This window comes from Canis lupus, chromosome 27, assembly GCF_048164855.1.
Source record: "Canis lupus baileyi chromosome 27, mCanLup2.hap1, whole genome shotgun sequence".
NCBI lineage: Eukaryota > Metazoa > Chordata > Mammalia > Carnivora > Canidae > Canis > Canis lupus.
The window spans coordinates 25,766,517-25,790,852 of record NC_132864.1 but is presented as its reverse complement, the minus strand read 5'-3'; the positions used below and the strand labels follow the sequence as shown (position 1 = coordinate 25,790,852).

Here is a 24,336-nt window from a genome sequence, read left to right as displayed (position 1 = left end):
AAGGAGCTGTTGCTGGCTGGCTCCTGTGCTCGCCTGAAGTGTCAGTTCCTCCCTCTCAGGTCTGCTTTGGAGAAATTCCGTCACCCAAGGCCTTCTAAAGGAGCGATGACGGGCTAATTTCAGTGAGTCATTTCCCACAGCTGGTAAGTGGCAGACACCACACTGGAGGTAGGAGGAGGGAGCCAATGTTCCTGCAGCTGCTTCTCAAACTGGGCACAATGGTGGCCAGTGGGGGGCCTGATGGGGCTGGGGGGAGAGGCAGCAAGACAGATCCAGGTTTTCAGACTCAGAGAGAGTGTGGAAAAGCTACCCTGAGGAGGAGCTGGTTTGAGGGGCAACTGGTTTGCTTCCCCAGTGCTGGGGCAGGGCCTGGATGCCTCGGTGCCTCCCCTCCCCTCTCAGCCTCCAAACAGCCCTCACGGGAGCCCTGAGTTGTGGTGGGCAGTGTACCTAGACCTCAGTACGTGATAAATAAGCAGCCAGTGCTTGGGGCACTCGCATTTGAGTCACGCAATGGCCGCGTTGGTTCTCTAATCTGCAAAATGGGGCAGGACTTTTGCCTCCTGGGGTTACTGGCACGTGAGCAGTTCAGGGACCAGCACTCAGAGACCGGTGGCTGTTGCCACCGCTGTTGATATTTATATGGACACTGAGAAAGAACTGCTTAGTGTTCTAGAAGGTCAGTCCAGTAGGTTGTGCCCTGGCATGGTGACATCACACAAGCACACAAGCTACAGCAAAGCTTGGGACACAGCTTGAGCAACATAAAGGTTTGTTGATTGAATACCTGAACACATCACCTAATTGAATCCTTACAACCCACACCACGTCCATGTTTATACAGTGGGGTGGCCCAAGGGAGACTGCACTTGTGTCTTTCCCCATCTCTGCCTTTATTAAGAGATGCCAGCAAGAGACCCTGTTCACACTTAGAAGGGGGAATCCCCTGTGAAGATCCAGAGGAAGCCCCTTCCCACAAAGCAGTGGTGTTCCTTCTGGAGGGAATCTGGGTAGCTATCCCCAAGAGTGTGGGCACGAGGCTTAACTGCCAGGAGAACGGGTTGCTTTTAGATTTTGCACCATTTAGATGATGCATCCACGGGAGTTTGGGTGAGGGGTAGCCCTACTGTCAGGGAAGGAGAATAATGGGACTGCAAGGATTGAAAAGCAAAATGTACCTTGACCCCTGTGGGTGGGGCTCTTGTGAGAGGAGAGAGGACAGGTACTGGTCTGAAAGGGGCTAGAGCAGGATGCCTTTGGGCCTGGGTGGCTGGCATCCTGGAGGCTGGCTCTGCTTGGGACCTAGAAGAGCTGAGTTCTGGGGGCTGCCCCTGGGGACCCACATGAGGGCTATCTATGCCTGAATGGTCCCCCTTCCTGGAGCTGTCACTACCCATTTACAGAGAAACTTGGATCCACTGGCATTAGAGACACATGCCACCAAGCAAGACCTGGGTGAGAACACCTAGCAGAATTGGTCTGAGCAGAACTCCAGACTCTGCATGCCTGGAATTGCAAACCTCAGGCAGCACCCCTGTCTCCCCGCCCCAGGGATGAGAAGCTAGACTTCCTGCTTACCTAACAGGTGGGAGCTAGGATCAGTTTTAATTTGACCAGATGTGATTATATTTGAGGTCATAGAGCCCATTGTGCTGGTGGTCAGTGGATGAGAAAGCCAAGGCTCAGAGAGGTGAAGACATTTGCACCAAGACACACAGCTGGCGTGCGGCAGGTCCAAGCTACACACAGACAACAGTCTCATCTTGAAGACTGTTCCCTCTGCACCCCACCCCAGGGGTCCCTGGCACACAAATTCTACCCCTGAGAGGGGCAATTCCCTGGGAGACGCCAGAGCATCCCTTTAAGAAGAAATGACTCTTGCCGACACATGCTCCCAATGACCGACTTACATCAATGAAGGAGAAGTCGTCCACCCTCTTCGCGGGGCAGGCATCAGGCGGGGGCAGCCCCTCCATCCCATCGGTGGATTCCAAATCGGTGCTGGATCGGTCTATGCTGGTGCTTCGCTGGTCCCTGGAGCAGCTGAGCTGCTCCCCGGCTGAGGTGGCCTCTGTCTGGGAGGACAGTGAGGACAAGCGGCTGCTGGGCAGCTGCTTCCGCGCTGACGTGGCACTGCTGTCCGGGGACGGGGACTCGGGAGCCAAACTAGCAGAAAGGAAGGAAGGGAGACATAATTGTGCAGGTGGTTGCACACGACTGAATTTCTAGTGGAGGTGGCAGGATGCAGGTTCAGGGTGTGCTTTAGGGGACGCAGAACATCCCCGCAGGATAACCTTCCTGGGCACCGCCTGGCGCTGTTCACGGTGCCTCCAGAACACCTGGACAGGTGTGGAAGGGGAGGGGTCAGTCTTGTCCTGCACTGGGCAGGAGTGGGGGCCGCTGGTCACATGTGGCTACTGAGCCCTCGCCAGGCGGTAGGGGCAAGCCCAGAGTATAAAGCGCACAATGGATTCCCAACATTGGGGGTGGAGAGGGAGAGAGAGGGAGAGAGAGGGGGAGAGAGAGGGGGAGAGAGAGAGAGAGAGAGAATGTAAAATATCGATTGCATGTAGAGATGATAATATTTCAGATCTGGATTCAATAAAATATTATTACTGAAATTAAGGTGTTAAGATTAATTTCACCTGTTTCGTTTTTACTCTTTTGAGGTGGCTACTGGAACATTTTAAGTCACCCACATCTCACATCTGCGGCTCGAGTTGTATTTCTGTTGGACTGCGCTGATGTCGATCAAAAAGCCAGCGGCAGTGGCCTGTGAGGGCAGGAGGCAGGGTAATCTGCCCCGCTCCACCCACTCGTGCATGCACTCAATCAAGATTTACTGAGCACTTACTGCGTGCCAGGCACTGCTGCACACCGTCACTGGGTCCTCTCCCCAATCCTGCGAGGCTCGCCCTATGATCCTACTACAGCCACGAGGATGCTACCAGGTAGGATCAGCCCCAGGAAACTAAATATTAACCTCGCTAAAGACGAGGAAACCAAGGCACAGAGATGTGACTCAGCTTGCCCGGGGTGGGGGGGCCCAGAACTGACTCCAGCATCCCTGCCCTTGACTCTCTCCTACTTCTGGAATTTCCTCCCACGGCAATGGATTGAAGTGTATAGCTTGGATAACTGGAACCACATAGGACAGAAATTCATAAATAGATTCAGTCATTAAATTAACAAGCCCCCTCCCCATAAAAAGACATCAAAGTTAAGAGCGCGGGGGAGCCACCCCTGCAGAAGGGCGTGGGGGGAGGGGGCACGCAGACACTATCTCCCTGACAGGAGGGGGCCCTGGAGGCCGCCCGAGCTGCACCCCCGAGCGGAGCGTGTACAGGTGCTTCACTGACCCAGCACGTCCATGCTCTGCAGGCCCTGGGATGGTTTTATTACTGGGAACGGCCAGGATGTGGGGGTGTGGGGTGGATCTGAAGCAAATCCCCCGCCTCCCGCCCAGACTTGAGGGAAATACCACCAAACGGGCAGCAGATGGCGCTGCTGCCCAGCGCTGGGGACAGGGGCCGGCGGGACGCGGGCCGGGGAGGGGGCGCGGCAGTGCCCCCCGGGAACAGAAGGGGGCGCCACCCGCAGGCGAGGTCCAGGGCCCAAAGGCCAGCTGGGGAGCCACGGGGGCCCTGGAGGCCCAGGACGGGGGTGGGGGGGCAGACCCTGGCTTCAGACTCACAGTCCACAGGGCTCTTGCAGGAAATCTAAGTGAAGTCTAGTGACTTTTTTTTTTTTTTTAAGATTGTATTTATTTATTCAGGAGAGGCAGAGAGAGAGAGAGAGAGAGAGAGAGAGAGAGGCAGAGACACAGGCAGAGGGAGAAGCAGGCTCCATGCAGGGAGCCCGAAGCGGGACTCGATCCCGGGACCCCCAGGATTGCGCCCTGGGCCAAAGGCAGGCGCCAAACCGTTGAGCCACCCAGGGATGCCCTCGTACCCATTTTCAATTCCATCCACCTCCACCCGACTTTAACATCGTGGGCTGTGAGCCATAACCCAGTGAAGGGTTGTGACCACGCCTGGCTGGGAGAGGCAGGGAAAGGCAGGTGGGAGACTGGGGCTGTGTCCATCTGATCCCTGGGCAGGCCACCCACAGGTAAGGAAACTGAGTCACAAGGACTAGGGCCTGGGGGTGGGGGTGGGGGGTAGGCTGGCAGGGGGCCATTCCAGAGTCCAGCCAGGTCACTCTGACTTCAAAAGACCATAGGACCCTGACCAAGGTCACATGGCCATGTGACCCTGTTAGTGGAGCCTCAGCTAGGGAAGAGGTGGGTTGCTGCGAACACAGCAGTGTAGACCCCAGGTGTCCACGAAGCCACTACTGTGCTTGGTCCTGCCCAAGGGGTACAAGAAAAACTGTAGTTTTAAAACAACGAACAGGTGCAATGAATAGGTGCTCCTACTATGTGCCAGGAAATATGCTAACTGCCACACAGGTTCCCCTCCCAACAACCCCATGTGGTGGGGTGCCCCAGCCTTCGCCTCTGCAGGATTCAGTGCTAACATGTTTACAAGCTGATAACAGTGCTTGGCACGTGTGCTCAGTAAACCCCGGCTGTTCTCATAAGCATCATTTCCTTCCTATGGAGGTGGAACGTCGAATCTGGAGAGCATCACCAATTTACCCAGCGTCCCATCGGCAGCTAGGGTGGAGCTGGAATCCAGAGCTGCTTGTCTCCTGGATCTAGGCTGGACTTGATAAACCTCAAGGCTTCTGCCACAGTCCTAATCAGACACCTGAGGGCCCTATAAGCCTTAACTGTGGTGACATTACATGCAAGACATAGTTTATACAGCAGCATGTGTCATGCACTCCTACATCTGCAAACACACACAGACATCCTGAAGACAAGTCTAGACGGACATCTAACGGAACGTATTCATGCTTTCGTGAATGATCTGTGTGCTGGGACTACAGGTGGTTTTCATTTTCTTTGTCACTTCTTTCCTTGTAAAATACACATAACATAAAGTTTACCATCAGCGACATTTAGAACATTTGGTGTGGTGCAACCATCACCATCAGGTCATTCTGGAACATCTTCCCCAAAGGAATCCTGGTACTTAGGAATCGGTCACCCCCCGCCACTACCTACCCACCCCCAGCCCCTGGCAACTCATTTACTTGTGTCTCTGTGGATTTACCTACTCTGGACATTTCATATATATCATTTGAAAATAATTTTCTATGCTTTTTATACAAATTTCTTTTTTTACAACAAGAATGGGTTATTCCTATGCTTACAGACAACATGGGTTCTAGTAATATAGAAGTGGGGGGGCACGTGGGTCACACTGCCTTCCATCCAAGCGCCCTGCGCATGCAGCCGGGAGCCCCGCCTGCCCTACCTCTCCCCACTCTGGCGCTGGTCTGTCCATGTCCCATACTGGCTGTCGGCTTCCTGCACGAGGGTGTCGGTGTCCTTGGCCTCGGGGGGCCTCCTGGAGAAACACTGCTTCAGCTGGTCCTGCAGAGACAAGCCAGAGGGGAGAGATGTCGATCAGGGAAAAATGCTTGGAACCTGGTCCCTGCTGACACAGATCACATGGCATCGCCCCCAGTTCAAACCCATCCCCCCCCCCGACTCAAACCTACCCCAGATCCCTACCCCTGCTCAGACACGGGTCCAAATGTCCGGGGTGGGCATTACGGTGGTCAACTGTCCCAATTTGCCCGAGACACCGCATGATGCAGGACCATCAGTGCTACAGGCAAGCAGACTGGGATGAAGGCATCACCTTCCCCTGCACCTTCCCCTGCGGGGCACCATGCTGCCCATCCTCAGGACCCCTCTCTCCGCCTGGCACCACAGACTGGACAATCTTCTTTCCATCTTCTATCTCTCAGGACTTGTCCACCTGGTTAGCACACTCCCTCAGCTGTTCCCCGTCCCCGGGTTCCCACCACCACCGTGCTTCCGACACAGCACCCGTGGAGCAGTTCACTGTGCCCAGCACCGACCAAGCTGTTTGCGCACCACCTCGCTGAAGTCCCACGGCCAGCCCTATTACAAGCCCAGGCAGGAGGCTTGGGTACTGCACCCCAGGCAGCCTGGATCCCTCAGTTATCTCCCTTGCCCAGTTGATGCCTCTGCCCTTGGCTGGGGCACTTGAAGGAGTGCTGGCACACAGTGGGCAGCCACGGAGCTCCATTAAATGAATTAACTGCTGGCTTCCCCACCTTGTTCACTTAGGCAAATTAAACACCCATTCCCTGCCCAACCACCCTTCGATGGCTCCCTATAGTCCTCCAGCGGAAATCCAACACCCCTTGCAATTGAGCCCCAAATATCCTCTCCAGTTCATCTCCCGCCCCACCCCAAACAAACCCTCCCCTCCCACCCTCTCAGACCTCCTCACTAGGTCCCACACAAGCCTCATACATCCCAGCCTCTGCAATTTTGCTTGCACCCCTCCCTCTTCCCATCCACCTTCTTTTTTTTTTTAATTTATTTTTTATTGGTGTTCAATTTACTAGCATACAGAATAACCCCCAGTGCCCATCACCCATTCACTCCCACCCCCCGCCCTCCTCCCCTTCTACCACCCCTAGTTCGTTTCCCAGAGTTAGCAGTCTTTACGTTCTGTCTCCCTTTCTGATATTTCCCACACATTTCTTCTCCCTTCCCTTATATTCCCTTTCACTATTATTTATATTCCCCAAATGAATGAGAACATATAATGTTTGTCCTTCTGCGACTGACTTACTTCACTCAGCATAATACCCTCCAGTTCCATCCACGTTGAAGCAAATGGTGGGTATTTGTCATTTCTAATAGCTGAGTAATATTCCATTGTATACATAAACCACATCTTCTTTATCCATTCATCTTTCGTTGGACACCGAGGCTCCTTCCACAGTTTGGCTATCGTGGCCATTGCTGCTATAAACATTGGGGTGCAGGTGTCCCGGCATTTCATTGCATCTGTATCTTTGGGGTAAATCCCCAACAGTGCAATTGCTGGGTCGTAGGGCAGGTCTATTTTTAACTGTTTGAGGAACCTCCACACAGTTTTCCAGAGTGGCTGTATACACGTTTAATGCAATCCCTATCAAAATACCATGGACTTTCTTCAGAGAGTTAGAACAAATTATTTTAAGATTTGTGTGGAATCAGAAAAGACCCCGAATAGCCAGGGGAATTTTAAAAAAGAAAACCATATCTGGGGGCATCACAATGCCAGATTTCAGGTTGTACTACAAAGCTGTGGTCATCAAGACAGTGTGGTACTGGCACAAAAACAGACACATAGATCAGTGGAACAGAATAGAGAACCCAGAAGTGGACCCTGAACTTTATGGTCAACTAATATTCGATAAAGGAGGAAAGACTATCCATTGGAAGAAAGACAGTCTCTTCAATAAATGGTGCTGGGAAAATTGGACATCCACATGCAGAAGAATGAAACTAGACCACTCTCTTGCACCATACACAAAGATAAACTCAAAATGGATGAAAGATCTAAATGTGAGACAAGATTCCATCAAAATCCTAGAGGAGAACACATGCAACACCCTTTTTGAACTTGGCCATAGTAACTTCTTGCAAGATACATCCACGAAGGCAAAAGAAACAAAAGCAAAAATGAACTATTGGGACTTCATCAAGATAAGAAGCTTTTGCACAGCAAAGGATACAGTCCACAAAACTAAAAGACAACCTACAGAATGGGAGAAGATATTTGCAAATGACATATCAGATAAAGGGCTAGTTTCCAAGATCTATAAAGAACTTATTAAACTCAACACCAAAGAAACAAACAATCCAATCATGAAATGGGCAAAAGACATGAACAGAAATCTCACAGAGGAAGACATAGACATGGCCAACAAGCACATGAGAACATGCTCCGCATCACTTGCCATCAGGGAAATACAAATCAAAACCACAATGAGATACCACCTCACACCAGTGAGAATGGGGAAAATTAACAAGGCAGGAAACCACAAATGTTGGAGAGGATGCGGAGAAAAGGGAACCCTCTTACACTGTTGGTGGGAATGTGAACTGGTGCACCCATCCACCTTCTTCGTCAAAGCCATGGCAACCCACAGTGATCTCTCCTCCTGCTGAACTCTTCCTGCCTACTCTGGACTCACTGTTGTACAAGGTAAAGTTCGACATAGAAGTTATTGATTGCACAGAAATTTACTGAGCACCTATTATGTGCCAGGCACCAGGGAACTGGGTGGCGGGGTGGGGAAGGGGGTCACAGCACAGACCCAACCCCTGAGATTCTGTAACCTAGCTGATGCAGGCTTCAAGGTCGGGATGTTCTAGCATCTTTGTCCACACTCTACACCTTTTCACAGCTTCTATGAAACCATCCTTGGCAGAACAAGCATATAGGGTCCAGGGGAATGAATGCACGCCTGGGGAAATACTAAGCTGTATGACCTCAGAGTTTTCACCTCCCTCTCTGGGGCACAGAGAAGACACAAGGACCCAGTGAGGAAACAGTGGCCACCCTCAGGGCACGGATGCCAATGAGAGGACCCACGTGACAGCTCCTAGTACAGGGCCTGGCACTCAGGAGATGCCCAATCAATGCCCATCTCCTTCCCCATTCTCTTCCTCTCACCATTTGGGGATACTTGTGTACCCCATGATGCTCAAGGGGATGTTGTAGGAGGGGTATATGCAAGGGCGTGAATTCAGAATAAAATCCTCAGCCACCTCTGCTAAGTAGCCACACTTGGAGACCCTGATAACAGCTAATGTCTGAACAACCCAATGCCACTGCCTGCAGAATGCTTTTTCTCATCACCAAAATAATACATGTTCGTTGTAAAACATTTAGAAATTATAGAAATGCACAAAGAATAACACTTTGAAAAATACCCGTCACCCATGGACAATACTCTGCTCAATTTTCCCTGGGTCACTTCAACCATAGCCTCATCCTTAATGGCTGAAGAAGATCCCACTGGATGGACTCAGCACGTTCATTTAATCAATTCCCAAGTGCTGGGCATTCAGGTTGCTAAATGTTTTTCACTGTTATAATCAACAACATGACGAACATCCTTGAGGCTAAAGTGACACATCACTGTGATTATTCCCACAGGAGAAATTCTTAAGTATATAATCATCAGGTCAAGGGGTGGCATATTTTTAAGGCTCTGGCTTCTGATGAGCAAGCCAGACTTGGGACAGTCCGCCCAATCTCTAAGCCCACGGGCGGCGTGTGGGGGTGGCTCTATGCACGCTTTAGGGATGAAGTCAGTCACCACTCGGGGAAACGTTGGATGTTTTTGCCTTGAAAAATCACCTGAAAAAAAAAAAAAAAAAAAAAAAAGAAAAATCACCTGACCTTCTCAGAAGCCCTGCACCCTGAACAGAATTCTCCCTGGAACCCAGGAATGGAAGTGGTCATCCAAGCACGTTCCCAGATGCTCACTGTTTTTCAAAGGTATCATAGAATCAGGCATTCCCTAACTTAATCCCCTACCTGGGTCAGATTCAGAAGCCAGAGGTTGGATCTTAAGGGTTCCTTCTAGTGGGTCTGACATTGCTGTCCTGAGTGCTTTGCAGATGGCTGCAAGCTGGATGAGGGGCTTGTGCACCCCTGTACGCTCAGCTCAGTGAGAGGCACATGGGTGCCAGTTCTGGGTCACAGCTCAGGGGAAGGGGAATGCTTGCTGCCTCCACTCTGCTCCAGCTCTGTGGCCTGGCCAAGTGACTCCACAGATAATTTCTGGAAACCATAAAGCTTAGGATCCAGGAGATCAAAACCATTTTCTTAGCTCTCCCCCTTTCAGTGCTCGGGGAGGAGGCAGGGAGGTCCAGGTGGGCCTTTGGGGATCAGAAGGGCAAGGTCCCAGAGGATGCCTAGGGTAGAATCGGGGCGGGAGGCAGGGAATTGCTCTCTGAATTCCTCTGGATAGTCAAGGGAAGTGGGGTGGGGTGTTAATGGGGTCAGCCACAACTGGTAGGTTCTCATCCATCCCTGCCTGTGGGCCCTGCTGCAGAGGGTCAGGATTCTAGCTCAGGGATGTGGAATCCCCACAGGCAGGGATGTGTGCCTCCTCCCTCCACTGCCTCATGCAGACTTGAGATTCCCAAGGACGGCACCCCTGACTCCTCTCCCCTTCACCCCTGCATCGAATCAACTCCGACTCCTTTAAAGTCTCCTTCCAGAACATTCTGTCCAGCCTCTGGCAGCTCCAGGGTCTCTCTGCCTCCTTTATCTTCAGCTCCTCCCATGACACTTCCCAAAACCAGAATTGGGGTCCTGCAGGATTCCTGCCAAAGCTCTTTAATAGCCCACATCCCTCAGAGTAAAGTCCAAGCACCTTAAAAATGGCTTCTGGGACCTTCATTAATGGGGTTCTGCCTCTCCATCCCTGCCCCTCCCAGGCCCTCCCACCTGCTGTGCCACACTCATGTGCCCCAGGCACTCGCTCTCTCTCATCTCCAGACCTGCTGGAGCAGCCGCCACCTCCTGCTGCCACCACAGCCTTCAGATTTCAACTTTGATGGCTCTTCTTCCAGGAAGCCTTCCCTGAACCATCTGCTAGATCTCAAGTCTCTATATCTGTGCTATTCAATACTAGCCAGTACTAGCTGCTAGTCACATATGCCTATTTAAATTTAAATTAAATTTGTTCAAATTTAAAAATATAGGGGGATCCCCGGGTGGCTCAGTGGTTTGGCGCCTGCTTTCAGCCCAGGGCGTGATCCTGGGGTCCTGAGATCGAGTCCTGCATCGGGCTCCCTGCATGGAGCCTGCTTCTCCCTCTGCCTGTGTCTCTCTGTGTGTGTCTCTCATGAATAAATAAAATCTTTCAAATAAATGAATAAATAAACAAGCAAGCAAGCAAAGAATTCAGTCCCTCAGTGGCATTACCCACATTTCAAGGGCTCCATGTGGCTACCATATTGAACAGTACAGAGACAGAACATTTTCATCACTGCAGAAAGTTCTGGTGGATGGCACTGCCGTAGAACTTCCCACAATATATTATAATTGACCTGTTTATTTTCGGTCTCCCCTGGATGTGTACCGTTTCTGGAGCTAGAATGTCTGGAGTCATTACTAGTAGCTGTGTGACCTTGGGCGGGTCACTTAACCTCTCTGTGCCTCAGTCTCTGGACAGAGTAGGTGTTAGGTATTTGGTTGAATGCCATCACAGTACACTACTCTTTTAACACAGACCCCCAAGTTTGGAGTCATCGGGCGGTAGGATTATCTAAGGGAATTCATCCTGTAAATAAGGCTTAGGAAAGCAAGCCATTTATCAGCGCTTTTTTTCCGGTGAGTATCTTGGTAACCTTGTGTGCACTGCAAATTATTCATGCCTCCTCCCTCTGGCAGACCCTGGCACCACTTCAAATCAAGCAAAGCTTGAGCTTTGCTCCCAGGGTTACGAGGGAGCAAAGCTCAACCACCAAAAGGCCCTGAAACTCTTCTAAAAATTTTCTAAAAGTCAGATTTATAATCAGCTTTAAGGCAGGATTCTTCAAATTCCATTCTGCCTCAGAAGCTGCTACAAAAACCCACACTGTCTGCAGGCGAGGAGATACCAACCAGGTGGTCTGCACACACTCACACGACAAACTAATGACCAAGAGGCACCCATCCCAGGGAGCACCCCCCATCTCTTCTGATGGGCGCCCTGATGGATATCCACCCAATGCCCACACCCACATCCACATTTCAGTTGTCATCTGTCACATGAGGATTAATCAAATCTTGTCATTTAAAGCGAGGACTCTGGAGTCCACTCAGTTGGCTGTTTTCAGATGAGAAGCTGAGGCACACAAAAAGGAATTGCTGAGGGAGAGGCAGTGCTGGGGCACCACCGGGAGGCAGCGTCCCTGGCCTGGCACACCTCTCAGCCCCCAACATCCACCTGCCCCCACCTTTCGCATGATGCTCTGAGGACTGGGAGGAGGAAGTGTACATTACAACAGGGAAACGTACATGAAAATGCTCTTGAAAACTTCAAGAACTTGGCACGTCTAAAAACCACTTGCTCTGACTAGTTGCTCACCAACCTCCAAGCCTCGGATGGGTGACAACGTTGGGCTCTTGTCCTACAGGCAGAGATGACTGCATCAACCCAGAGCCCGTAAAGCATAACTTCTTAACAGCCATGCTGGGAAGACCAGGCTTACACACGCCTTTAAGGAGTGTGTTTAAACATGCCACAACACACATCCTCGAATTTAAAATGTGAATAACCCTCACTCAGCAATTCTGGTTCCAGAACTTTATCTCAAGAAAATCATTAGACACACTTGCCAAGATCTCTGAACACAGATGCTCCCTGCAGGAGAGCAAATATTGCAAAATACTGGAAATCTCATTGCAAAATACTGGACACACTGGAAATAACCTACATGCCCAGTAAGAAGGGGATCGGTGAAGTACAACATGGTATATCCACACAACGGAATAAATAGCCAAGGAAAATGATGTTCAGCAAGAATATTTGCTGTTAGAAAAAGATAGCCGTCTTATACTAGCAAATGTGAAAAAAAAGGTAATAAAACAGCATGTGTTATGATGTTTTGTAAAAACAAACACATAAATGTATAATGAGTATAAGCAAAGGAAGACCTCTGGGAGGTCCTCCCCACCCCCAGCATATCATTACCAGTGGTACTGTCTGTGGGAGTAATGGGCTATTACTGATGATGACTTTGTGTAGTATTCAAACTTCTGGTTTCATATCCCATATAATTAGACAATACAATCAATAAAATTAATTAAATCAGGGGCATCTGGGTGGCTCAGTGGTTGAGCATCTGCCTTTGGCTCAGGGGTGATCCTGGGGTCCTGGGATAGAGTCCTATATCGGGCTCCCCACAGGGAGCCTGCTTCTCCCTCTGCTTACGTCTCTGCCTCTCTCTGTGTCTCTCATGAACAAATAAATAAAATCTTTTAAAAATTAATTAAATCACACCTCCAGTTCTATCATATTGTATGCACCATGAATGAAGAATTAATAAGAAATCTTTACTTGTTAATCTGTATCAGAACCCAGCCAACTTTTTCTACCCAGGTTCAGATAGTAAATATTTGGGGCTCTGTGGGCCATTCAGTCTCTGCCCTACTACTCAACTCTGCGGTTACAGACAGTATGAGAGTGTGTATGGCAGTGTTCTAATAAAACTTTATTTACAAAACAGGTAGCTGGCTGGATTTGGCCACAGGCAGCTTGCTGATCTCTGACCTATACCCTTTGGACTCACAGCTACAAGAAAATGGGGACTGTTCCCTCCAATGCTTTACCCCAGCTCTTAGAATGGTGCCTTGCTTATGGTAGTTGTTGAATAAATATTTGTTGAAGGAGGGTGTTTCCAAAAATAACCTTTTTTTTTTTTTTTTTTGCAGTGAGTAGGTGCGAGCTTCTTAACCAGAAAAGGCAATGTAGTTAGGGAGGGGATGGGGAAAAGAGAAAATACGGCGCTTGCATATATTCTGGGGTGTCTGACACATCTGCCTAGGAAAGAACCCAGAGTCAGGACGGGGCTCCACGGCCCAAGGCTGACAGAGCAGTTCTGAGCAATTCAAGATGCGCTCCCCTCCCCCTTCTGCAACTCTACACGCTCAGCTGTGCTGGGGGGTGGGGCTGGCTGGGTGACACCTGCTCCGGCTCTGCCTCTGAGGGCCCGCAGCACCCTCCTCTCTCATGCTAAGGCCACTCTTGCACAATGACTGAGAAATAACAGTAACAATAATATCAAGGGCTAACACTCCTGAGTGTGGGTGATGTGCCCTTCATTTTGCCATCTGATGGTCCCAAACAACCCTATTCGGTAAGAATGCCACAGACCCATTTTATGGGGGAGGAGACTGAGGCCCAGAGAGGCAACCTGACATGCCCAAAGTCATGCAGTTACAAGGTGTGGTGGAGCTGGGATTTGAACCTGGGTTTGTTTGATGGCCAAAGCTCATGCTGCATATCCTGGCTCTGGCTTGACATGGAGAGCTTGCCTCCATGATCCTTTACAGATGAGAAAACCAAGGTCTGGAGACAGGGAGGAAGGCCTGGCCAGGCCTGGCACCCAGGTGTCACAACTCCCTGTCTTGTGCCTGCCACTACAGTCCATCTCTAGTGGCACCCATCGTGGAGTCTCAGCCTCAGGATGGGGAGAAGAAGGGGGTGGCCAGTCAAGGATGGGCTGGGTCCTCCAGTTTGTCACATCCACGCTGTACCCTCCAGTCCAGGCTCTTTTTGTAAGAGCACTGTCCATCTTACTGCAGCCTGTTCTGAACCCCAAGATCCAGCACCCACTCTCCTTGCCTGGTCTGCTCATCGTCACCACCTGCTCCCTTGTGGCCACAGTGACACCCAAACCCACAGTGCACCTGCACACCATAGTCCTGCACCCGTGTGCTCTTCCCTCTGCCCGGGATAACCCTATGCCTGGCCAGGTGGCATGGCATAAGCTCAGGCTCCTGGGGTGGCTCCTCTAGCCCAGGTTTTTTCCCTCCGAGGCCTGCCCCTGGCTGGTGATTCTCACCACTTGCATTATTCGTGGGATACCTGTTTGTCCCAGGACAAAAAAAAAATCTCCCTGACGGGATGACCTGCATTTTCTCACGTTTGGATTCACAGTGCCTATTTGCAGCACCTGGCACTTAGTGAGCGCTCAGTCAATCACAAGGAAGGGAGGACAAAGAAGGAGGGATGGGAAGGAGAGGACAGGGAAGGGCAGGAAAGGTAAGGCAGACTGGTCAGAAGGAACTGGACGGGGAGCGGGCCCGGGCAGGGCCCTCCGAACGCGCCCAGTGCTGCCAGCGAAACCTCCCATAGTGCCCCTCCCTGTGGACTCCTTGCAGCCCACAATGCCACCTCGGGCTGCAGCCCACGCCAGCCTTCCCCTGCCCCTTCCCAATGGCGGTGGGGGGGGAGGCACCTCCCACGGACAGTTGGTCCGATGGTCCCGTACCAGTTGCTGACCCTTCTCATGGGCTTCAAGAACAGCGCAGGTATGGCCGGGAGTGGCCAGGTGTGGCCTGGTATGGCCAGCTGTGGCCATGCCATGGTGGCCTGGGTAGGGGGCCTGGGTGGGGGGCCTGGGTAGGGGTAGCTACCATACCCATGCCATGGTGGCCTGGGTAGGGGGCCTGGGTAGGGGTAGCTCAGGGCGTGGGCCAGTCACCTGGTCGCAATCTGTTGGGGACCCTCCATAGGCATCACTCAGTGGGGCAGGAAGGTCTTGAGGTCATCTCTGAGGTTGGTGGCAAGCTTGGGGTGAAGGAGGGAGGGTAGAGAGAGCAAAGGACAGAGAGACAGGCACACAGAAGCAGAGAGAGCCGCAGCACAGAGAGAGCAAAGGAAACCGAGGGAACGTAACCACGGCTGAGAAACACAGAGAGACACACGGCAAGAGTGACCCAGTAGTGGGGGACGATGTGTACTGGGCCTGGGGGTCCCACCTGGACTGTGGCTCTAGGCTCCGCCCACAGAGACACCCCTGTTGCCAGACTCCATTCCCTGACCCGGGGTCACGGGCACAGGCACTAGTCTCGGCTGTGGCTCCCCTCTCGACCACCTGGAGCAAGTCGCTCCAGTCTCTGAGCCTCGGCTTCTTCTCTCAGGGAGTCCGTGGCCAGGATGGAGGGTCTCAGTGGCCCCTCACAGCCTGAGGGCGAACCTCTGCCGCGGGCCGGCGTCCAGCGTCCACCCAGCCTGCCTGTGCGAACTGTTCGCTGCTTCCCAGTGAAGAGGGTTTGGTTATTTCCCCGTGAGACGAGCGCCTGCTTGGATGGTTCACACCTCCAACAGTTTCGCCCACCTAACTGATGAGGAAATGATGCTCTTCGTGCTTGGGGCTTGAATAAAACCAGCTGTTACCAACACTCCATGATAAGTGAGCAGTCCCTGGTGATTAGCGATCGAAACCACAAACTTTGAGGATGCAGATGTGACATTAACCTCCCCCACCGAGGCTCTGTCGAGCTGGAGACAGGACAGGTCCTAAGACTGGACAGAAAGGGGCAAATCCAGCCCTGCCTTTTGCTAGCTGTGACGGAACATCTCCAAACCTCAACTTTCCCATCTGTACAATGGGCGTGGGGAGGATGCTTGAGGGGTCGGGGGAGGGTTCTGTGAAACATCTGGCGAGAGCTTGCACATACCCAGAGTGTGGTAAGTGCTGAACAGCTGCCGGTTGGCCCGATGATCATGGTGACGTCCTTGGTTTGATTCCCCCTCCCCCAAAACACATTGTTTTAAAAAACACTCTAATATTGTGCTATCAGGCCCTCTTGAGGCCAAACAGTCCCTTCCACCGCTTAGCTGAGAGCTGAAGCTGCCTAAACCAGACCCCAGAGTATTTCCCTCGACCTGGACATGAGTCAGCTGCTCCTGTCTACCGCAAAATGCAATGAGCTGGCCCCGGCTCTGCCCAGCAGACCTATTGCCCTCCAGGGCCGTGCCACTGATCAGGGTGTGCAGGCTGCAAGATGATGGGCCTGGCAGAGACATGCTGTCTCCATGGGACAAGTGCGTCACCCAAAGTGACAGGAACACACGTTTGCAGCTGGTGCTTGGGAGGCGTGTTTGGTTTCGGCTGGGAATGCCCGCAGGACTCCAGAGCAAGGGCTTCCTGACCCTCCCGTTGGCCTCCAAGGCTATACATAGAAATGGCAGGTGGGCTAGGGGGGCCCAGGCTCTCGTCAGCCTCAGAGGCGGGGTTCCCCCAGACCCAAGGAGCCCATGGGCACCCTGGGGCCCTGCTCTGGATGTCGGAGGTGGGCAAGAGAGAAATACAGTTGTAATAACCATGAACACTTAAGGAGCACCAACTATGTGCTCAGCACCAAGTCAATTTCTTACGTGGATCGTCCAGTTTAAGGCCCAAAATAGATACTAACAATGCCCCATTTCCCAGACGAATAGTAACATCACCAACAGACACTTATATGGCCCTTGCTGCCTGCCCAGCTGCCACATTTGGTCCTTCCCACAATCCTAATAGGCAGGTACTATTAGTATCCCACTTTCTAGATGAGAGAAGGGAGCACACAGAGAGAAGCAATTTGCGCAGGGTCCCATGAATGAGCACAGGAGCCCAATTCGAACCCAGGTGGTCAGATTCCAAGTCTATGGCCTGTTCTCCTGTTGAAATGCCTGTCTGGGAGACTTCTTGGTATAGTCTGTCAGCAACTGGCCAGTGCCAGCCCTGGGTAGGCTCGGAATGTGTCCTTCACACACAGCTCAGCATCGCCTACCCCAGGAAGCCTCTCCCGACGGTCTCCATCTGCAGCAGGGCTCCGACTCTTCTAGGGGCCCACAGGGCCCCCATGCTCAGCCCATCACAGAACTTAACAGGTTGGCTGTGCTTACTGTTTGTTTGACCGTCTCCTACAAACTGTGAGCTCCCTGAGGGCAGGCACTGGGGTCTGTTCACCCTCAAACCCCAGGGCCAAGCTGAGACAGCCACAGCGGTCAGGGAGTGACTGATAACCGATGGATGAATGAATGGATGAGTGAACCCATACATGATCCCCTGCCCCCTCTCTAATGTCTGTGAATGATATTACCGTTTACTCAAACCCATGATGTATCATAAGACTGTCAATTTTTACATATGCCCTTAAATCTTCATTTTTATTACTTTTAGAAACAAACCTTTGTTCTAAAACACCATGCTCAGGGCGCTAATGGTGAAAGTGGATTTTTTTTTTTTTTTTTAAGGTGCAAAATAGGAAAGATTGATCCAGGGAAGGAAGACAATGCCCAAAATAATCAGGAACCTTCCTGTGGCTGGGGGGAGACAAGGCAGGGAGAGGAGCATAGAACATTCTAGAAGTACTGAGATATACTTTGCATAGAAACAGACAAATTCAGTTTCCTTTTAAGCTTAAGCTTCTATTTAAAAGGTGTATAGTTCTAAGGTTAGGATGGGCCCAGGGAAAAGAGAATTTGGGTTTTTTAAAAATGTTTAAGCCAGGGGCACCAGGGTGTCACAGCTGGTTAAGTGTGCCACTCTTGGTTTCTACTCAGGTTGTGATCTCAGGATCGTGATCTCAGGGTCATGAGATCAAGCCTCACATGGTGCTCTGTGCTCAACACAGAGTCTGCTTAAGACTGTGTCTCCCAGAGGGCACCTGAGTGGCTCAGTGGTTTAGCATTTGCCTTCGGCTCAGAGAGTGAACCCGGGGTCCCGGAATCGAGTCCCATGTTGGGCTCCCCGCAAGGAGCCTGCTTCTCCCTCTGCCTGTGTCTCTGCCTCTCTCTCTATCTCTCACAAATAGATCAATAAAATCTTAAAAAATAAAAAAAGAACTGTCTCTCCCTCTGCCCCTCTCTTTCTCTTTCTCCCTCTCAAATAAATAAATAAATCTTTTAAAAATGTGTTTAACTCAGATGATAGAACAGTCATGACATGGAATGCTACTTAACTGTTAAAAGAGATAAAGCAGATGTATATGCGTTGATCTGAAATACCCTCCTTGTCTATACTGGCACATGAATAAAGCAGGTGGAGCGGGCTGCCATTTGTCTGTGAGGAAAAAAAAATATATTCTTATATATGTAAAAACACAAATATATGTGAATATGTGAAAATGCACAGGATACTGGTAAGGACACAGGAAAACTATAATAATACTTGTTTCTGGAAAGGGTACTCGGGGATGGGGTAAGGGGAGAGAAGGAGACCTATTGTTTTTTCTACCTCTTTTTGTCACGTTTGTGGTTAGCGATTTAAAAAAAAAATGTTAACAATGTACAATTCTATATAAATATATAGTTCTCTCAGGCTTCCTAGCATTTCCTCCTCATGGAACTGGCTTCCCGCCCGTCCTGACTTGGCTCCTTTCGGAGGGATTCTTAAAACAGTCTACGCCAAATTTGACTTTTTTTTTTTTAAACATCACACGTCGAAACATCCCTGTCATGTTTATTTCAGGCTGGAGCTCGACTTGTCAGGTGACAGAGTTGTAGCCCGGACACATAAGTGTGAGCCTGATGAACAGGCGGGAGGCTGGGTGTGTCTCTCCATTGCCTGAGGTGCCCGAACCTTCCAGCACGGCTCCCCGGCAGGACACAGACGTCTCCACCGGGACCTGTCGTGGTGAGCATGTTTGGAGGTCCCCACATAGCTCCACCACCCCCACTTCTGGTGACTCGCCCAAGAACTACGTGAAACACACAAATGCACACACACAAACTCATACACACACATGGAAACAGACGCATGCACAAATACATATACAAATACATATTCACAAATATGCACAAAGACATGCCTAGAAGACATGTGGACACGCAAATGCAAAAACACAGAACACAGACACACAAGTATACATACACAGGTGCATATACACAAAACACACCCGAATATACACAAACACACATATATACAAAATAGACAACACACACACATACACAAAAAAACACATACTAAAACACAATCAAATACAAGCACACACAAACACACAACTACACACAAACATACAAATACACGCACACAGGGAGGTTCACAGTAGCACTGTTTTTGGCAACAGCAAAAACCTGGTTGCTTTTCCATAAGGGCATCTGATGTGTAAAGCACAGTCTATCCCTCCAAGGTGATGCTGTGCTGCCATTATAAACAATGAAGTAGAATTTTAAGTGCCGCTAGGGAAAGGTGTCAAAGCCATTATAGATAAGGTTACTAGGAGCAAGGGGCAGAAAGGACTGCCTTAAATGCCCTGGGTTATCCTGGGCCCCGTGATTAATAAAGGTGTCCTATCCCAGGGTATCCTCCCGGGCCTCATCCAGAGGAGGGTAAGTGGGCACATAGAGTCTAGGGTGGCAGGTGATAGAGGGCTTCACGGGGACATGTGACATGACCTTAAAAAGTAGGTCAGACCTAGGCAGGTGGAGATGCAGAGAAGGGACTGCAGGGCAGCGGGTGGCTCAGCGGTTTAAGTGCCTGCCTTCTGCCCAGGGCATGATCCTGGAGTTCCAGGTTTGAGTCCCACATCAGGCTCCCTGCATGGAGCCTGCTCCTCCCTCTGCCTGTGTCTCTGCCTCTCTCTCTCTCTCTCTCTCTCTCTGTGTCTATCATGAATAAATAAATAAAATCATTAAAAAAAAAAAAGAAAAAGAAACATGTAGGATCCACTTAACCATGGATTCTTTAAAAAAAAAAGAGAGAGAGAGAGAGAGAGAAGGGACTGCAGGTGAGGTAACAGCCTGGGAGGGACGGTGAGGCAGGAGGAAGCAGAATGTCATCTTCGTTAAGAGCCGGTTACATGGTGGCATGCTGCCAGGCACAGGACAGCCCTGTCCACCCCCTCCAGCCCGGGGTGCAGCGCCCTCCCTGCCGATAAGGGACTGGTGTGCAGAAGGAGAGAGAGAGCTCAGAGCACAGAATGGGAACGGAGTGGGGGCCGGGCCTGGGTCGGGGCCCAGCCTCGAGGCTCACTGTCATTACATGCACGGCAGCTCCTTTGGTGATCACGGGGCCCTGGTGGAGGAAGAGAACCGGTCTGGCTAGGCTGACATTCCACCGTGCTGGACAGAGCCGAGGGCTCTGTTTCCTTCTGGTGCGCGGCCCAGCCTGTGGCTTTGTTCAAAGACCCTGGCCAGGGCTCAGGGTGCTGGCTGTTCTAACTCAAAGCTGGATGTGCCCCTTCGCTTCCCAATCCTGCCCTCGGTAAGCCAGAGACCCTGGAAAATACCCGTCGGGGCAGAACTGCCTCCCGTGGTACTCCTGTCTGCTCAGCACATGATTCACTGGGTTCCTGGTTGGTGAAAGCTCAGCAGCCTCAGCTGTGAGCTCCAGGATGCCGGGGTCAGGGTCCAGGTGCCACTCAGGGCCGGCCTCTCGGCTGGCTGCAGAAGACGGGCACGTCGGCAGAGCCCGGCAACCCATCTGGGTAGACAGCACACCTTGGTCAAGCTCACCAACAAAACAACAGCCCCATCTGGAAGGAGCCGGGGCCCGTGCAGGCTTTCGGTCACACTGGAGAAGCCCGCAGCGTCAGAGCCCACTTGGGAGGGCTTAGGAAGTCAGGCCTGGCGCCTATGAGGCCCTCCACGGCTGCTGCAATGTGTGCAGGGTGTCCAGCGTATGGAGGGTCCCTCTCGGTATGGGGGCCACACCCAGGCACTCGGGAGTTTTGGTTCGTCTTGGGTGAGCGCACTGGGGCCAGGTGTTGAACAACGTGCTTCACGGCATCAGCCCCTCCACCAGTCTATGAAGTGGGTTCTAGTGTCACAGCTCTGATCCCAAGGCCAGGGGTTTGCTGCCAGCCGGGTTCTGTTTCCCAGGCCCTGGTGTTATATGAGACCATGCCAGGAACTGCCAAGAGGCCAAGGCCCTGGAGGGGAGCAGGCAAATTAGGCCTCAGAGAAGGGGGTGGCCCAGGGGGTGGGGGGAGACAGCCCGGGCACAGCACAGTGGTGCTTCCCCTGGAGAATTTCCACCCCCTAGTCCTGCTGGGCCTGCCCTGCACCCCGACCCACCTCCTCGGCTCAGCACGGAGAAGGGGTCATTAGGGTTCAGACAGACGGACCTCCTAGACTGAGCCTCTTATGAGCTGTGTGCCCTCAGATGGGTCACTGTCTTAGAGCCTCCATTCCCCCTCTGTAGAAGGGGGGTCATCCCCAGGGTTGTGTCACAGGGTTAGGGTATCATCCAGGGGTTCTGCTGTTAGGCAGACCCTCTTGGGCCAACTGTGGGTCCCCGATGGGCCCCACTCTCTACAAAATTACCACCAGTGAGGAGAGAGGCAGAGAGAAACCATGTCCACTGCACATGCCGTGGGACCTGAGAGAGGGCTCGGAGGTTGCCTGGAGCCTGCCCAGGACAGCAAGCACTTATTCAGCACCGACTGTATGCCAGCACTCTGCTAAGGATGCCCAGGCTGCCTCAGACATCTGCCAGGGGAAGCTTAAAATTGAATGGGGCTGTGAATGTGTAAGCAGATCACTTCGACACGGTGCATGCAGGAAGGGCAATGGACTAAAATGGATGCAGCACAGAGGAAGTGCATGGGAGAGGTCAGAAAGGCTTCCTGGAGGTGGTGATTCTTGAGTCAAATCTTTTCTGCAAGTAGGAGTTAGCCAGGGGAGGGAAAGAGGCAGTTGAAGCAAAGGTACAGGTGTGTGAAGCAACAAGGAAACTCCGAGGGGCACAGGATTTATCCCTTGGGCATCAAATCAGAAGTGAGGGGAGTGAGGCAGGGGTGGGGCAGGCAGGACCTTGAGGGCCTCACTGAGGAGTTTTTATCCTGGGATAAAGGGCTTGGAGTCAGAGAGGAACAATGTATACAGCTGAAGTATCATTCCAAGGGGAAGAGAATATTCCTGCTGGAGGGGGCAAGAGAGGAAGCCAGGGGACCAATGTGGGGGATGCCCACTGCCACTGCCCAGGTGAGAGACCCTGGAGACCCCGATCCAGGGCCCAGCAAAAGGATGGAGAAGCACCAACCAAGCCTTTAAGGAAAATGTAAGGAGCTGAAATGAGCAGGACCTAGCAGGTGAGGGAGGCAATCGGGATGAGCCCTGACTTCCAGACTCAGCTGTGGGGTGGAATCGCTGCCAGCAGCTGGGCTGCAGAATGTGCAAAGGGTCCCCAGGGTCCAATCTTGGGAAGGGGTGAGGATGAAGGGCATTGGGGAGGAGGCAAGAGGCTGGGGAAGAGATAGGGAAGAGGTAGGAAGGGGGAGTTCCAGGAAAGGGGAGGCGACGGGATCTGAGGCAGAGACGGTGGCCAGCATCCCAAGAAATTGATGCACAGCTTGCCTCCTCCCTGATGCGTCTACACCTCCAGTGAATTCCTAAAGGCATGGAGAAGCGAAGGGCTGGTTCCTCAGGCCTCTAAGCCTCTGAGGGGCTAGGATGTTAGCTGCAGAGCATGCAGGTCACAGCGACTCAGGAAAGAGATGCTGCATTGGCAGGTGCCTTGGGGCCACACGGACCAGGACTCCAATCCTGGCTCCCTGGCACTTAGAAGCTGTGTGGCCTTGGGTAAGTCAGTCCACTTCTCTGAGCCTCCGTGATAGCAGGGAATCACTCCAATGTCCAGCGTCGATGCCAGCATTTCATGGGCTAATGATCTATGTAAAGGGCCGGGCGCTGTGCCTGGCAAACGGTAGGTACTCGGGAAATTACTGCAATTAATATGATGCTCATAAGTCAGAATCATCAGGCTCTGGCTCAGAAAGCAGCAGGAGACACAGAGCCAAAGAGGCAGGATGATATAAGGAGCCCTTAGTAATAATGAGGTGTTTTCGGACTTCGTGGTATATAGATCATCGCAGCACACCCCGCCCCCCAGAGAAGCTGGCAGAGTTGATCGGAATTGTGAGATTTTTACAGCAAAGACTACCCTCAGCTTCCTGAAAGCGAGGCCTTATACTCTAAATGCCGTTCTCTAGAGGGTAAACGCAAGCAATTACGGGAATGAGAGCCACTTGAGACATAGGACACTACGGGGACTCCTGGGGCTGGGCACAAACCTCAGCTGAGTCCACTCACCACTGCAAGCCTTTGTGGGGGTCCAGAAGCAAAATTCCCAGGAGACCTGGAAGCTCCTGAGATGACATCGCTCCCAGGGCTGATGCCGCCTGGAGAAAGTCCAAGCTCCTTGGCTGGGCGCTTGCAGCTTGCCTGCTGCTGGCATGCCCCCCTTTGCACAAATCCTGCTTCGGTGAGGCTGGACTGTGCGGGACAAGTGGTGCCAGAGCCTGCTGCAGCCACCTCCCGCCTGGAACGCCTGTCCCTGCCTCTTCTGCGGGGGGACTCCTACCCTACCTTCAAGACCCAGCACAGGGGAGCACCAGCTCTCCTAGAGGGCTTAGGACCAGGGAGGCAGGGGTTTGTATCCACTCTGAAGGAAGGCGATAAGATCAAGCGCTAGGCTGTGGATAATAGAAAGAAGGTACCCAGGTACCATGTTCTAATGTCCTCATCTATGAAAACAGGGACAACAGAACCCACCGTTCCAGGCTGTTAAAGATTATGTGTAATAATTAGTGCAAATGCCCTGGCACCCAGGAAGCCTTTCCTCCTTTCGTGCATTCGTCTGAGCACCTGCTATGCGCAGGCATTGGGACTGAGGCAGGTAGGTCCTTACCCCGGGGGAGCTGATGCTCTAGCACGGGAAACGGGGTACAGATTATCTACCATGCGCCAGGGAGAAAAATAAAGCAGGGCAGAGGCTGGGGAGTTGGGGGGCAGGGAGGCCCCGATTTTCAACAGGGCTGTTAGGGTCAGGGGAGATCTCTCTTCTGAGACATTTGAGCAGAGACCTGAAGCAGTGAGGGAGACAGCCAGGGAGATAACCAGGAGGAGGGACAGGCCAGCGCAATGCGCCGCAGGCAGGCTATTACTCTAAATGCTGCTTTTACTACAGACAGACAG

The 24,336-nt window shown here is 51.9% G+C and overlaps 1 protein-coding gene and 1 long non-coding RNA gene across 10 annotated transcripts in view; one reads left to right on the top strand and one right to left on the bottom strand.

Annotated features, from left to right (window-relative positions):
- The window catches only part of KIAA1671 (KIAA1671 ortholog), a 202,133-nt gene that overhangs the window by 15,409 nt on the left and 162,388 nt on the right, over nt 1–24,336 (bottom strand). For all 9 annotated transcript variants that reach the window (XM_072802991.1, XM_072802995.1, XM_072802996.1 and 6 more), the window contains 2 exons: nt 5,364–5,482; nt 1,911–2,166 (listed from right to left, as the gene is read on the bottom strand). In XM_072802991.1, the coding sequence (XP_072659092.1) occupies nt 1,911–2,166; nt 5,364–5,482 (375 nt within the window). The remainder of the gene's footprint in view (nt 1–1,910; nt 2,167–5,363; nt 5,483–24,336) is intronic.
- Nucleotides 1,649–13,313, top strand: LOC140619519 (uncharacterized). The gene is made up of 3 exons (XR_012019397.1): nt 1,649–2,203; nt 2,670–2,951; nt 13,154–13,313. It is a non-coding gene; the product is annotated as an uncharacterized lncRNA (long non-coding RNA).